A 16,145-nucleotide genomic window follows, 5' to 3' on the forward strand; every position below is an offset into this window, starting at 1 on the left:
TGGAAATGCCTCTGTTCTGAGAGGCAGACTAAAGGGTTTGGGGGGAGACATGTCCGTGACGAGGAAGGGGCCATGGCAAAGGTTAGCGACTATGGAGATGCTTGTTCTATCTTTCCTACGTGCTTAAACTTTTCTATAATAAACAGCTTTTTAAAAGTCTCAGAGTAGAAAAGCTTTCGTCAGCGGCCGGGGTGAACAGCATGGAGAGCCAGAGGGAGGAGGAGGCCGGTCTTAGGAGGTCAGTGGGGAGTCACCTGTGGGAGGGTCCCAAGTGGGGGTCTCCACCACCCTCTCATGGCCTGGGGACCCTGACCCGGGGCCTGCGGCAGCTGTGGAGAGTAACATGCAGCCCCTAACTCCCCTCCGCATCCCACCGCCCCCAAAGTACCAGAAACCGCTGGGCAAGTGGAGGGGTGTGCGGGACAGTGACAAAGGCACACGGTCCCACAGCCTCGAGCAAACGGGGTCGGCCCTGAGCTGGAAGAGGGGCTACCGTGGAAGAGCGATCACAGTTTCTATTTGGGTCAGGCTGGACTTTTTGAGATTTGCAAAAGGCAGCCGCTGATGAATAGCAGTGAATGGCAAAGGATCTGGTGACTCCCCCAGACAGGGAGGGGAGGCCGACGGGGTGGACGGGCAGCCGGAAACCATCCCTGACCCCCAGTCAGAGCAGCCCAGAACCTGGGGGTGCTTCCTAGCAGGTGAGCTCAATTACTGTATTTGGTGGGCGCACCAATGGGAGCAGGGCCGACCCCTCACCTCATTGCTGTCACCTGAGTCTGACTCAAGTTCAATGCTCCAAGCTTCATAGTACAGACTCATCTCTTTTCAAAGGAAGTGACATTGACTCACCTGGGTCCTTACAAGAAGCAAATGAGACACTTGATAGCACTGGCAAAACCAGGTCAAACACTTTTTTTATTTATTTAAATACAATTCCTACACTATGTGTCAGATAAACAAGGCATAAAATACAGGGTGTACTAAAAAAATGTATACACACTTGGAGTGATTATAAAGCCAGTGTTTATTAACGTACAATTCATTTTCAACATTTTAAAGAATCTACAGAAATGAATAATTTTTTTGCCAATGACCATTTTCAAACTGATGGCCATTCTGGCCCAGGCACTGCTGATAATGCGAAGCAATGGGATCGCAAACATCAAGAATCATTTCATTCGGTATTTGTGTGCCCTCTTTGTTGACTGTTGCCGGTTTTGTACCATAAACTTTATCTTTTATGTATCCCCCATAAAAAATAGTCTAGTGGCACTGTAGGATAAATTTTCTTTGTTCAAAGTTTAGTCTGGCTTCACCCATTATTTCAAATCAGTTAAACCTAAAAAGGAGTGAAAATTAAGTGAGGTATCAGCTGTTAAAGTGTGTATTTTGGGACACCCCATATACTGCAGTTTGCTGAAAGGCGGGGCTAAGTCCTGATGTTCTTTGAAGATGTCATTTGGTCGAAATAGTAATCATTTTAAATCTCAGCCCTTCTCCACGTGCTATTGCTTATATTTCACTCAAGAAAAATAACATAGAGAACCTTGAGTTTCAAAACACCTAAATTAGCAAAATCCTGTCTTGCTTTTCTTGTTGCATCCCCTCCTGAGTGATAGAAACATTAAAATGCTCAGTAGAGTTGTAAGGAAGGTCCTAGACTTTTCCTCTCTTTGGGGGGCTAAAATAAATGGAATTTAATCTCAAGCTGGCTGGCTCTCATCCTCACCCTAAGACCATGAGCCCCTGCAGAAGGAATCTTTGAATTGAAAGATAGTATTCATTTCTGAAATCTTACACTATTAACTTTATGTGAAAATACTATCCACAAAAACTTAAATATTTTTTTAAAATGCTATAGTCTACAAAGATCAAAAGAGCATAAAAGGACCAAGACTGGAAAGTCCTCGGGGGTAGAATGGTCTAAATGGAAGGAGAAGATTAATAAATGCAACAGGTCTACAATTTGTACCTGGGGGACAGGATGTACCCAAGTCCCATTAAAGTTTCAGGGGCGAAAGTTGATCCGTGGTCTCGCTGCGCCACCTGGTGGCCGCTTTTCCTGACCACCTGAATCAACCAAGCAACCGCGCGCAGCAGCGCCACCTAGCGGGAGCCTCCGAGGGCCCTCCTCCCCTTCCGCCCCCCCCCCGCCCCTCAGGCCTAGGGAGGGTTTGTGGGAGGGTTTCCTTCTGAATGGAAGACTGAGGGTGGGAGACATTGTTCAGGACCCCCTCAGCTTTGTCCTGACAGTCGCTGGGGCTCTGAAAGGAACAGAGGAGGTGTCGGTGGGGTTCGATGACCTGCTCCTCTGCATTGCCTGCTGGTGGCGCTGCCTGGCTGGGCTCTGGGTGAGCACCTGCACAGTGCTGTGAGAACGAGTGCCGGTATTTTCTGCGCTTTCTGAGCAGGGGAAGGGGCCTTAGAGAGGTAACTAATGTCGAGGCCACCAGGAAGTCCTCCCAGGCAAGCTGGTTCGCTCCTGGAAAAGGAGAGTGGTCGGTAATCAGGCAAGTTTAATACTGTCAGGCACTTGTTAAAACCATGGTCTGTGGTCAGGCATCCTTACTGCCCCATTCTCGTGCTGTGTGACTCTAGGCAAGTTGCTGACTTCTCTGGGCCTCTGTTTTCTCGGTGAAAAAATGGACATGGCCTAGAACATGCTCGGTGCCACTCTGCAGCAGCATCCCCGGGAGGTTCTTAGAAATCTCAGGCTCTGCCTGGAACCTACGAATCCAGGGCCTCTGGGAAGTGAGGCGCAGCCTCCTGTGTTTAACAGTCCCTCCCTGGGTGCTCACGGCGGAGAACCTCTGACTTCAGGACATAGCAAAGGCGGAAGGAGAGAATGCGTGTAAACATCTAGCTGGGATCCGTGCTCAGTGAAAGACTGTGTCTCAGACTTTGGAGAGCTCTCCTGAGGGGGGCTCCCTTTCCTTCTTTCCCCTTTTTGTATATTTCAATTACAAATGTAAGACATGTTGTTAAACATAGCATTACCGAGGACTCCACAGTTCCTCTCCCAGGTATTTATCCAAACGGCTGGCAACAGAGACTCAGACAAATGCTTGTATACCCCCGTTCATGGCAGCAGCGCTCATAATAGTCAGAAGGTGGAAGGAAGCAATGCAGGTGTGCCCAGCTGGTGACCGGGTAAACAGCGGAATGTTATTCTGCCATAAAAAGAGTTATGTGGTGACATGTGACAACACGATGAAGCAGAGCAACACTATGCTAAGAAGCCAGATACAAAAGGATTAACATTGCAGGACCTGATTGATATGAAATATCCCAAGTGGGCAGACCCATAGAGACAGAAAGTAGATGAGTGGTTGTCTAGGATTAAGGGAATAGAGGGCCCAGGGTTTCTTTTTAGGGGATAAAAATGTTCTGGAACTAGACAGTAGTGGTGGTTGCACAACATTGTGAATGTACTAAATGCCATTAATGGCAAATTTATGTTATATGGGTGGGTATTTTACCACAATAATAATAATGATAATAATAAAAAGACACTAGCTGTGACCAACCATTCTAGCAACCTCCCGCCCTGAAGTCAGCATTGCTGAGAGTTTGAAAATCTTTGACATTATTCTGCTTTTGCTCCAATAAATTTCAATGCACATCTATGAGGTTTGCCTCCATGTGAAAACTGTAACTCAATGAGCTCACACACATTTCCTGGGCAACTTGCTGTTTTTCACTTGCTGACACATCACAGACAGCCCTGGTGGCCGTCCCTTGGCCGATGCACACAAATCACGCCATTGTGTAATAGCTGCAGAATGTCCAGCGTCCTCCCGCGGCGGCATTGGCGTGTTTCCAGGCACTTGCCGCCATGAGCAGCTGTCGTGAACATCCGCGCCGGCTCGTTAAGCGCTGGGGCTTTGTCTCTGCGGCGCGGCTTTACAAAGGCAGCCTTATTGCGGGGCCGTCATCCAGAAAGGCATCTGCGCCTCCCCCGGCGTGGGGCCGGGCCGATTCCCCGCACCTGGGTTATCAGTATTTATCATTTTTCCGATCGCACACAGACAATGCACACGACCCCGTGCGTGGGTGACATTGCACGGGTTTATTTATCCGGCTTGACAGCTGGTGAGGTTGGCCTCCCTGTGCTGAGCCAGGTTCGCGAACGTCAGGCAGGGGGAGCTGCAGACCTTCTCAGGATGTGATGAGCGTCTGGAACGTTCTCCCAGAAAAGAGTGCACGCAACACGCATGTCTCGCAGACAATTTCAGGGGTCCAGGCGGGGGCGCCCGATGGGCGCTGACTGTGACGCAGACTGCGGCATCCGTGACATTTGCGATGAACACAAACACCGGCGTTTTCTAAATGTTAATGGGTTTCTCTGCCCTCTGCCGGGTGCTTGCGAACTGGGCGCGCGCTGCAGAGGCACAGCCCAGGGCCTGGAACTTTCCTCTCGCCTGAGAGGTTTTCTTCCCTCTCCTGCAGAGCCGACCCTGGCGTTTGAAGTTCAAAACGACTTTCTAGAAGCTGCCGAGGAAGCTCTGTACTTAATAGCAAAACATCAGCAAGTGTCAGGGACATTACTTATCCCCACGCTGGGAATGAGCCGTTCTGGATGGAGGCGCTTATGGTACAAGGTTTGCCGAGGATGGATGAGGCTCTCTGCGAACCGGGAGGCTATTGATTCCCGGCGAGTAAACACTGTAAGCAAATTAAGTGGCCGTAGTGATAATAATAATAGCAATGCCTGCTGTTTGTCAAGCGTCTGCTCTGTGCCAGGCACTGGGTCCCTCCAGCAATGACAGGGGCAGGTTTTATTACCCAATGTGACCAATGGGGAAACTGAGGCTCTGAGAAATACAACTGGTTGGTCCAGAGCCGCACAGCCCGTTTTAAAGGACAATTCTAAATGGATCTAGCACAGGGGTGGGCAAACTTTTTGACTCGAGGGCCACAATGGACCGGAGGGCCGGAACAAAAGCATGGATGGAGTGTTTGTGTGAACTAATATAAATTCAAAGTAAACATCATTACATAAAAGGGTACGATCTTTTTTGTTTTTTTTTTAGTTTTATTCATTTCAAACGGGCCGGATCCGGTCCGCGGGCCGTAGTTTGCCCACGGCTGAGCAGCTCACAAGGCCCGGCCCTCCCTGGAGGTCGGGGGGCACACCGACGGGCTTCAGGTCCCGAGGGCACAGCTCACCTTGGTTGTCTTATTTCACCAACAGCCAGGTTGGCAGGGAGATGATGGGGCCCCGTGATAGACGAAGAAGCTGAGGTCCTCGGAGGCGACCATTTGCCCAGAAGTCACACACTGGTTAGGAGTGAAGAAAGGAGTGACTTCTGGCCCACAAATACACCGAAAACAAGGCAATGGGACTAACTCCCAGCAAAACACAGCTGCCTGCAGTTGGCTCCGTTTGTGTATGTTTAAAAGGGAGACTGGCGAGGGTCTAGCATACCAGTTCCAAAGGGAGACTTTCTTGTTGGAATCAAAGGAACTGGGAGCGGTTTGAAAAGGAGAGGACTTTCGCCCTGGACGGCTTGGCTCGGTGGATAGAGTGTCGGCCTGCAAACTGAAGGGTCCCAGGTTCAATTCCGGTCAAGGGCATATGCCCGGGTTGTGGGCTCGGTCCCCAGTGGGGGGCTTGCAGGAGGCAGCCGATCAATGACTCTCTCTCATCATGGATGTTTCTATCTCTTTCTCCCTCTTCCTTCCTCTCTGAAATCAATAAAAATATATTTTTAAAAAAAGAAAGAAAGAAAAGGAGAAGACTTTCTCACCCTAGGTTTCGGTGTCACTTATCAGTGTCAGGAGCCACCTGCGTCCCCTGAGATGTCATGGGAAGCCCTTCCGCCTCTCCAGGAAATGCTGGCTGGTGACTATGCTTCAGGTAGAGGGTCCAGGCCTGGGGCAGAGGGCAGAATTGGAGGTCAGAGCCCAAGCTCAGCTGACACCTCGTGGAGGAGGCCCGAGGTCCAGAGGGACAGCCCAGGCACCCGCATCCAGGGCCTGAAGGATGCTGGAGACCAGGCCAGTAGCTAGGATGCAGAATAAAGCTCAGGATCTATGTTTAGCTGCCCCTGAGACAATGGGGGGGGGGGGCGCGGGGGTGACCAGAGGCTTGATGGCCTGGAGGCTGGGTCAGCCAAACCAGACCTGGGAAAGATGTTCAAAGCTCCCTCTGAACCACAGTTGGTGTCACCTCTTTCTAATTCACACTGACCTCAGGAGGATTGGGGGCACCTTATAACTAAACAAGTACAAGAAGAGTGACTCGTTACAACGCACTCAGGGGGGAGTGGGTATTTGCTCCAGGTAGGGCCTGATCGTGGCTCTGAGCATCCTGGCGGCCAAGGCGAGTAGAAACACAGCTGCACCTGCTTAGAGTGAGTGGTTCATCCCTCCAGAGGGGCTCCTAGTTCCAAGGACTGTTTCCAGGCTGACGTCAGGCACACCAGTGAGCAATGTCCCTGAGGGCAGAGATGCTGAGGAAGCCGCCTTCCTGTGGCCACCAAGCAATCCAGGGCACTCCATGGCATTCTCATGGGGGCACTGACCTCAAAGTGTCAGGTCATCAGTTCTGTGGTGACAGGAACTTAAGAGAGTCCAAGAAAGGCACCAAGTGGTTCTCCTATCTTCCCTCTCTTACCAACACCAAGAATTTAGCCTTTGACTTCAGCAAGGTTATCCCACCAAGCTCTCAGATGATGATAACTAGCACCTATTGAGCATGTCCTACTTCCTAGGCCAGTGATGGCGAACCTTTTGAGCTCGGCGTGTCAGCATTTTGAAAAACCCTAACTTAACTCTGGTGCCGTGTCACATATAGAAATTTTTTGATATTTGAAACCATAGTAAAACAAAGATTTATATTTTTGATATTTATTTTATATATTTAAATGCCATTTAACAAAGAAAAATCAACCAAAAAAATGAGTTCGCGTGTCACCTCTGACATGCGTGTCATAGGTTCGCCATCACTGTCCTAGGCCCTCCCAACACCCTTAGGGACCAGGCACCATGACTACCCTCCATCCTCTATCCACAGGGCAGAGCCGGCAAGATGTGATCTGGGGTCCACACTGACCCCAAACTCTGCATCTCCACACCAGCCCCCCAGTTTCTTGCTCTAGTGACCGAGAGCCCAGGCTTACAGGAAATACAAGCTAAAGAGAGGGGGCTGGATTTTGCACCCAGAAGCCTGGCCCAGCCCCTTTCCCAAAGGAAGCCCATTCTCTCCTCGGCGCGGTGAGGCCCACCCGGCCCCTGCAAACCCCCGCTGCTTCACTGCTAAACACCGTCCCCAGTGCCTTGGGCCTAAATGGATTCTAAAGTCCTACACAAATGCTTGAGATACCCCAACCCCAAATGTTTTTTTTTTTCTGTTGGCTCCAAAGAATGACCAAAAAACACCTTCAAAAAAATGTTTAATGAAATATCTACAAATGTGACATGACTGTGATCAATTGCAAATCAACTCTTCTATGGGATGGACATACTTTATTTATCTGTGATGAGGCTTGTTTGAATATGAGAGAGGATGTTGAGATTGTCTCAAATGAAGAGTCCTTAGGACCTACAGGCGTGTTCAAATGACCCTGCCACAGACGGAGCAAAAGGTCACCACAGAGAGTTGAGAATCTGCCCAATTTCTGGCCGAGCGTTTAATTGAATTGGGGCCGTAGGGAGATAGAGTGCTTGCCTCCAAAGTTCTGGGGACGAGTGTCAGGCGCTTGGCTCTCCTAAAACAAAGACAATAGAGCAAAGCTCCAGGCAAACGTGACTTTGAGTAATGCCCCTTGTTAAGTTAAAAGGGTGCTCAGTCCCCCCCACCCCTCCCCCCCCACACACAACACACCTCATTAGCTAAATGAATTGACCTGCTCAATGGGGTTATTTAATATCTGCCTATGACTTTGGAGAAAGCCTGCCAAAAACGAAATCTCAGTTTTGACATAGTTGACGCTAAACTCTATTTTTTTCCTGACTATTATTTGTCAAACAGATTGCTGAGCTGGGTACAGCCCCGTCTGCTGAGTGTAGGGCCCCATCAACACAGCTCTTACTCGCTATGACAGCAGGAAATGTGGCCAATTAATTTAAAAGCTGAATCCCGTTGTTGGGACCTAAGTCAGAAGGAAGGGCGCCAGGATTCCATGCCATCTCCATCACTTTAAAAACACAACATAGGCGCCCGAGAGGGATTCCAGAAGTTGCAGCAGAATCTAGGGCCTTAGAGAAACATGCACGGCAGGACCCAGGGCCATCCGCCCTGTGGCTTCAGAGCCCAGGACTGTCCCAATGAGTCTCAAGTTGTTCTACCACTTTCCTCTGTGAAACGAGTTAGTTTCACAACAGAGGGCAGTCTTATGGGTGTGCCTCAATTCTTCTTCTCCCCTTGTACCATATCCCAATCCCCCAAAAATTCAAGCCAACACTCAAAACCAGAAGTTATATCAAAAAGTCAGATTTCCAGCTCTAGACAGCTTGGACAGATCTGGCTGCCTTTGACCCACATTTCTGTTGGAGCTGAGCCATGGCGCCCTCTTCAGACAGGGGAGTGTGTCAGTTTGCCTCAGACCTCACCTTTCCCTGTAGTCTCCCCCACGCAGCTCCCTCACCCACACAGCAGGTCTGTATCTTGTGTGAGGCACAGAACCTAGAATTAAGCATAGACGCTGCCCCATAAGGTCCTGCAGTGAGTAGGGTACCAGCAAGAAAGGAGAAAGCTGGTGGGAGGTGGTGCTGGGGCCATTGGGAATGGGACACACGGAAAGAAGGTGTCAGCTCCTTCTACCAGCTCATCACCGTCTTTCACACCACCACCTCCACATTCACACCACCACCTCCACATTCACACCACCACCTCCACATTCACACCACCACCTCCACATTCACACCACCACCTCCACATTCAATGCCAATGTGCTGCCTTTCAACAAATCAGGCGCCCTGTGGAGAACATGTTTGGAGAGCCAAGCTCTCCCCCGTCCCCACCCCACCCCGACTCAAGCCTCAGACCCCTCAAGGATGGCTCAGGGAAACTTCTGGAACATTACTAGCTGTGGGAGCCTTTGGTTCTGTGAGCTTTACAAACTGAAGCTCACTGCACACGGCCTCCCGGCATTTGCCAACACGCGTCTGTAGCGTAACAGCAGAGCCGCTCTGCTGATGGTTGGGACTCCGACCACCGGTGCATTAGACGGCCTCCGGACGCGGGACAAGGTAATTGGCCCTCATCACCCTGAGTGGCGTTATCAGGCACCGCGTACAAACAGCCTAAAATTAAAGGCTGGCATGGAGCCTATTAGGGCCGTAATGGGTTACAAAATGAACACAGCTCACCTATTTCTATCAGCTCCTTCCGCAGGTCATCTGCAACCAGGACAGATAATTTACTATCTGATTCAGATTAATTGCCATGTTTTCCTGCCTTCCTGCTCACCAAGGGTCACCGTGGACCCGAGCCCTTCAAACGTTGCCCAGCTCAGCTTTGACCAGCAAACATCCCCGTGGGAGCTCCGCCGTGCTCTTCTCCTTGGGGCGGACCCACACTCTCCTCCCTGACCAGCCTGGCTCAGGTCTTCGGGCCCTTCACCCCTGGCTTGGGCAGCTGGGTGGACAGGAACATTTGCTGCTCATCCTGCCTGCGGTTCAGCTGGTGGGCGATGTCCCTGGGGGTCATCCCCTTGGCATCTTTGGCGGAGATGGAGGCCCCGTGTTGGAGCAGGAGGCCTATACAGTCCGAATGGCCCATGAATGCAGCCACGTGCAGGGGTGTCCTGCCCATGGGGGAGCGGCTGAGACAGCTGGCTCCTGCAAAATAAGAAAGCTGCCTGAGGGAGGCACATCCAGGAAGAGAAGCATGGAGGGGCTGAGGCTATGAAAGGAATATTAGGGAAATTAACTGCTGCTCCCACGCTCAGCACCAGGTCTCAGGGAGCAGTGCACCCCCAGCAGCCAGCATGGCCTCACCTCCAGGCTGCTCCTCCACCGCAGCCAATGACCTTTCAAAAAGCCAATCACCCTCCTCCAATCCCGTTGCTGACATCCACTGCCCTTGGGGTAATGTTCTAGGTCTTTATTGCTCTATCACCCCTCCCCTCCCCTCCCCTCCCCCTTATCACTCCAGCAACACCCCCACAATGTTCTTCCTCCCCACCCTGCACGCTCTGATCATACCAGCCTCCCATCTTCACCCCTTAAATATACCCTGCTCCCCCATCCTGCCCCTGGCCCTTTGCATGTGCTGTGCCCTTTGCCAACAACACTCTCATCCTTTTTCCTCGCCCCTGGGCTCACAGTACCCTTTCTTAGGTCTCATTCACTCCGTCGGGAAACCCCTACCTCACCCCCCCTGCAAGCTCCTGTGTATAAGCTCAGTAGACACGCTGTGCACACCAACCATGGAATTCATTGCTTGTAATCATGTGCTGACTTCCCTTCATAAGCTCCACGAGGGCAGTGGTTTTGTTTTCCTCCCCAGCACCTAGCGCGATGCCTGGGGAAGCCAGGCGGCCAGGCGATGACGGACGGACGACGGGCTTGACTCATAGACAGACTTGGCTTTGACCACACCCCTCACTGCCCCCTGCAGGTGGATGGGCTAATGACAGGTGTCCAACGTGGACTTGTTGAATGGAATCAAACTCTGGGTAACAAATGTCATGACACAGAAAACCAGGCACTTTAATTCCATGCAACTGACATGTGGGAGCCCATTTCTATGAGCCATGGCTGGTCGGTGAGGTAAAGGGTTCATTAAACAAATTCTCCTAACGCCCAGCCTGGGCCAGGTCGCCTCTCCCCAATGGCCGTCTGCAAAGGACAGAGAACGTTGCGAAGCTGGCTGTAATTTTTTAACTGGCGCTTTCAAATACATCACAGTTCCATCAGAGGGAGAATGACGTTTTATGAGCTTAAAGGACTGCTGGGTTGTGAAAAGCCCATATTTCATCTCACAACAGGCGGAGTGCAGAAGGCAGGGGAGGGGGATACAGTCCGGACGCTCTCTCCATCACGCTGCTGGTCATCTTACCCACGCACCCGGGATGCTTGCCTGCCCTGCTTGCTGGAGGTGGGAAAAAGCAGACCGAGTGGAGAGAGGCTGGGTCGAGGCCACAGGTGGGAACGAAAGGGTCTAATCTGGGGGTGTTGACAGGGGACACCCTTGGATGAGGCCCCCTTCTGAGCTTCGAACCATTGACCAATGACCCTGCCTGTCACGCGCTTCCTTTCCCCGAGGAAGCGTGGCCTGGCCTGGCCGCAACTACTGTGCATTGTTCTTTAATGGGCGACACCCCAATCTGTGGGCCTCTTTCCTCAAAAATGTCCTACATCCAGGGAGATGAAGCCCACTCTTGCAGAATCTCATAGGAAGCCCTTAATTCAGAGACAATGCAGGCTAAGGCTGGGGGTGGGGAGAGAGAGCAGGAAAGAGGGAAAGAGGTTTGGGTGATTAGCTCAAGGCTTGGAGGAAAGGGACTGCCAACCACCGAGAGAACGGTGCCAGCTTGGGGCCCCTAGTCCATGGCAGAAACCCAACCGCAGCTGGGGTGCGAATCACACGGCACTGGGGGATGCCCCGGGGTGTCTGGTTGGACACGGAGCCAGGAAGCCCCTTCAGCTGCTCTCCCACAGCAGAAAGGATTCCCCGGAGACCTGGCCGAGAGAGGGGACCAGCCATGGTTAACATGTCCTAAGACACCTCGGACAGGAACTGTGATGGATGGTTGACAAGACCTGAGCCCAGGAAGCCATTGCTGAAGGAACCAGGAAGACAAACCACTCTGTTCTCCCTCCTCACCAAGGACTCCAGCTCTTGAACATACTCCGCTGTGTCTCACAATTACCTTGTTCTAGAAGATACTGCACCGCTTCCACGTGGCCTCTGTGCGAGGCGATGTACAAGGCCACGAAGGCCCTCTGAGCTATCCACTTCTTCCGCTGCTTCTCTCCCAGGTATTGCAAAGTTGGGGTTCGGTACGGAGAATCCTCACTCACTCCAAGGCAAGAGAGCTGGGCAAGACGCACGGAGTGGCGTGAGCGTGGGTGGCCGCACAGCTCAGCTCATCCCTGTTCATCGAGCTTATTTTCTAGAAAGAACACACACTTGCCCCCTTGTGTCTGAGTGATTCATCTTCACCGTTGGGTGGACAAGCTGGTTTCCACCTCCCCCCGCCCTGGCTTGGCAAACAGTAGGCGCCTGCTGTGTACCAGAGGAAGGCAGACCCGCCAGGACAGGGCACCTGCCCGTGTGCCAGGCCGAGAATCTCCAGGGCACCTGGGGTGCTGCACTGGCGGTTAAATTAGGTTTCCAACTTTACAAAGTACACACGTGAATAGAGAACACATTGCCCAGGTTCTTTTGGGGGGCATGAGTGGGTTATAAGTCAAAAGTGAGTGAACACAGTGAAATCACAAACCCAACGAGTGAGTGGAAACACTTGATCCAGGATTTGATCATTAGGACGTAAGTCCTTGTTATCTTTTCTCCCTGCTCTGAAACTTCTACTCAAATATTCACATTAAAGACTGGGTGACTCCCCCTTACTGCCCCCCCCCCCTCGACACACACACACACAATTTACAACTGCTTCATGAAGTGTAATATCCATTTAAGGAATCATGAAAACACCTTACTGGTATCCCCTTCCACAGCCGCCTGAACCAGGTCCGTCCATCCATCATAACGCCAGACATGTAATGAAATAATTCCGCCGGGGACGACATCATGAAACCTCAGGGTAGTGTCATCCATCAAAATTCCTGCGAAGAATCAGTTTTTCTTTTTTAAAAAAATGGGTATTCAAGATAAACTATTACGTTAGTTTAGTTAAGAGGTGATCTGACCTTGGGTATCACAAAGATACCTTCAGAACCTTGAGTACTAATCCCATGGGATGGCTCCACACAAATCCGTTTGTGGCCGTTAATGCTTTCAGGAAATTAATGTGGCTCAGCTCAAAGAGAAGCCAAACAAAAACAAACAAACAATATTTTAAAAAAAACCCCAAGGCAACGATTTATAAAATTCTGCAATTATAACTCATCCTGTTGCGAAAAACACGAGTCGCTATAGTCATTTCATGAGGCAAACTCTACAAACAGAGTGAAAACTTGAAGTAACTAGGTTATCCTTTATATATAGCACAGCACAGAGTAGTCATCCAGTCACAGACGTCAAACTAACACTCTGGAGACGGTTGTCATCGTTGGGTAAGCAGCAGCAGTGGCAAACATTTGTTGGATCTTTGCTTTCTCCATCAGCAGTGTCACACATTAGTCTCATCTCTGCTTGGATTGGATTATCATTTATTCCAGGTGGAATTCACCAGTGTTGGTTTTTTTTGGTTTCATGATCAAGTGATTACTACACACCTGTAAGAAGTACATTATTATTATTATTATTATTATTATTATTATTTTTAGTTCTCACCCATGGATATGTTTTTATTGATTTTAGAGAGAAAGAGTGGGGGGGGGGGGACACTGATGGGAGAGAGAAACATCAATCGATTGCCTTCTGTACACACCCAGACCGGGGGATCAAACCTACAACCTAAGTATGTGCCCAGACCAGGAATCGAACCTGAAACCTTTTGGTGTATGGGACAACTCTCCAACCAATTGAGCCACCCGGCCAGGGCAGAAGTGCCCACATTACGTAATCCTCCTGGCAAGTGAGGCCTGTCACCTTCGTTTGCGGATAAGCAAACTCAGGCCCCCAGTGCCTGGCACAGCCAGGACTCCAACCAGACCTGCCCCTTCCAGCTCCGGGCGCCGTCCCTCTGGGCTCTGCCGGCACCTCTGGTTCCCAGCGACTCCGGATGGTGGATGTAAACAGGAAGTGGTGGCTGGCAAATCTGTTAATTAGGGTCTTGTTTGTGGTTCCAACACAGAGGATAATCAGTAATTAGACTAAGCAAGACAACCTGTCTTCCCATCAACCTTGAAGAAATTGAGTAAAGCTGTGTTTCCCTGCGAACGACAAGTGTGCGAGTCACACATGCTGAGCAGCTCCTCGGGAAGAAATCAGAGCACATTCTTCCTCGCAGGCAGGCAGCGACTCCAGCTTACACAAACACTAATTACCACCCGCTTAAGTAAATTATTAGAGCTGACGACAGACCCGTCAGGGCGACCCCGGTCTGCGGATTTGCTCACCCCTTTCAGATTTGTGTCTCTCAAGGTTTTCACATACATTAGCTCATTTGACCCCCTGGCAACCTTGGAGGTGGGCACAGAGGTATCGGCTGGTTACATAGAGGCAGGGGCCCACATTTCATCCATCAGCGCGGTCCCACCTTCTCTCTTTCCTGCTGGCCGTCCACAGGAAGGACCACAGCCGAGGGAGAGGTCAAGCTTCTAACACTCGCTAAGTGCTGGTTGAGGGACAGGATTGTGACATCGGCGGTAAGTCACAATCCTGTGACTTCGCTTTCTTGAATTTACTGCTCAGCATAGCTCATCAGCAGAAATAAATTCACAGAAGGGGGCCAGGCATTGGTAGTTCCGGAGACGTAACTTTCGGATTACTTGTTTTGGAACTCGAAGTCCTTCAAGAGTTCACCTCATTTTTAACATGTTAAATACAGAGGGGGTCTGAGATCTATTTCCCTCTGAATAAAGCCTCAGAAATGCCCCAAAGCATCTGCCCGATACTCTTCTAGTACAACCGATACACAGGAAGGCGCCTCAGCGCCCACAGACGCCTTTCCGGGTCGTTCTGTCTAGGGAGGGACATGGCTCCAAGATGTCTCTGGCTGAGAGGGCTCAGCGCGCAGATGAAGATGAGAAGAGCTGCCCCGGAGCAGCTTGCGGGAGCACTGAGCTGCGCCAGGGCTGCATCTGCTCTGTCTCCATCGTCCTGGCCTCTGCAGTGTTACTGCAGTGTGTCTGCAGTATCCCGCTCACACCCTCTGTGCTGCAGCCACAGAGCTTTTCAGATCTTCCCTTTCTTCAGGAGTTTTTGCGTTGATTTCCACTGGTGGGGAGATGGCGGAGGCCGGGGCTTTGATCCTCTTATCCTAGATATCGTAGGGATGGGATAGGCCAGCCAGGTCCTCAGGCTGACGGAAGGAGGCTGGTGGAGAGGGAGAGACTGGGCACTAGGCGTTTCCCCTCCACTGGGTGCCTCTCACGTGGATGTGTCTGGACAGGGAGCTTCGGATGCTGGTTGATTCCTGTTGGGCTAGCTCTGAGCTCCTGATGGGGACAAGGACACAGCTTGAGATCGGGGTTCGGATACGAACTGGGTTAGTGCCCGTGCTCGGGGTTCAGAGATGGACAGGGTTTGCTTCGAGATCTGGGGTTCTGATGAAGGCAAGGTTTACTTCCTATTTAAGGAAGGGTCTGCTCTGGGATGTGCAGTCCTTGCATCTGTAGGACTTGTCCTAAGATTTGGGGGTTCTGATGTAGCCCTGGGTAGTGTGGCAACTGGGGGTGACAAATTGAACAGGTCTTCCCTGAAATTTGGGGGTCTGACACAGACAGGATTTGGTCTAGAATTTGGGGTTCTGATGTAGAGTAGGTTGGCTAAGGGATTTGGGTTTCAAATACTAGTACAAGCAGAGTTGGCTTTAAGATTTGGGGTCCTCATATACAGTAGGCGAAGTTTATTTTGAACTTCAGCTTCCTTACATGGGTATGGTTGGCTTAAATCTTGGAGTGCTGATGTAGACATGGTTCCCATGGAGAGTTGGGGTGCAGATATGGGTAGATTTGACTTAATTTTGGGGTGCTATTATGGTCAGAGTTTGCCTCATGCTTTGGAGCCCTATGAGGACACTTGCTTGGGGTTGGATTCTGGTGTACTCAGTCATGGTGAACTTGGGCTTTGCTTCACCTGTGGGCAGAGTTGGCTTTGAATTTGGGGTCCAGATGTGGGAAGTTTGTTTCAGGGTCTGGCATCCTTTCGAACACAGTAATGGCTGATGGATTGGGGTTCAGATGCACAAATGGTTGATTAGAGATTGGGGGCTCAGAATTGGGCATGTCTGCTCTGATTTAGGGTCGTGATCTGGGTAGAGTCTGTTGCAGGCAGGGGCAGCTTAGGGACTTTATTGAGGTTCAAACGTGGGCATGGTTTGCCTACAGATATGGGTCCTCACAGGGGCAGAGTTTGTCTCAGGCTTCAGCGCTCATCAGTGGACACGGTCACTGGAGGATTC

At 50.8% G+C, this 16,145-nt stretch overlaps 1 protein-coding gene across 1 annotated transcript; it reads right to left on the bottom strand.

Moving 5' to 3' along the window:
- Positions 1-9,550: 9,550 nt before the first annotated feature.
- Positions 9,551-15,885, bottom strand: ANKRD60 (ankyrin repeat domain 60). Its single transcript, XM_006095452.1, has 6 exons — positions 15,821-15,885; positions 15,117-15,180; positions 14,915-15,002; positions 12,611-12,741; positions 11,826-11,991; positions 9,551-9,789 (listed from the first exon to the last, which is right to left on the bottom strand). Exons 1-6 carry the CDS (start codon positions 15,883-15,885, stop codon positions 9,551-9,553), a joined length of 753 nt encoding a protein of 250 aa, XP_006095514.1.
- Between the last annotated feature and the right edge of the window lie 260 nt (positions 15,886-16,145).

The sequence above is a fragment of the Myotis lucifugus genome, unplaced genomic scaffold, assembly GCF_000147115.1.
Source record: "Myotis lucifugus unplaced genomic scaffold, Myoluc2.0 scaffold_155, whole genome shotgun sequence".
Taxonomy (NCBI): Eukaryota; Metazoa; Chordata; class Mammalia; order Chiroptera; family Vespertilionidae; genus Myotis; species Myotis lucifugus.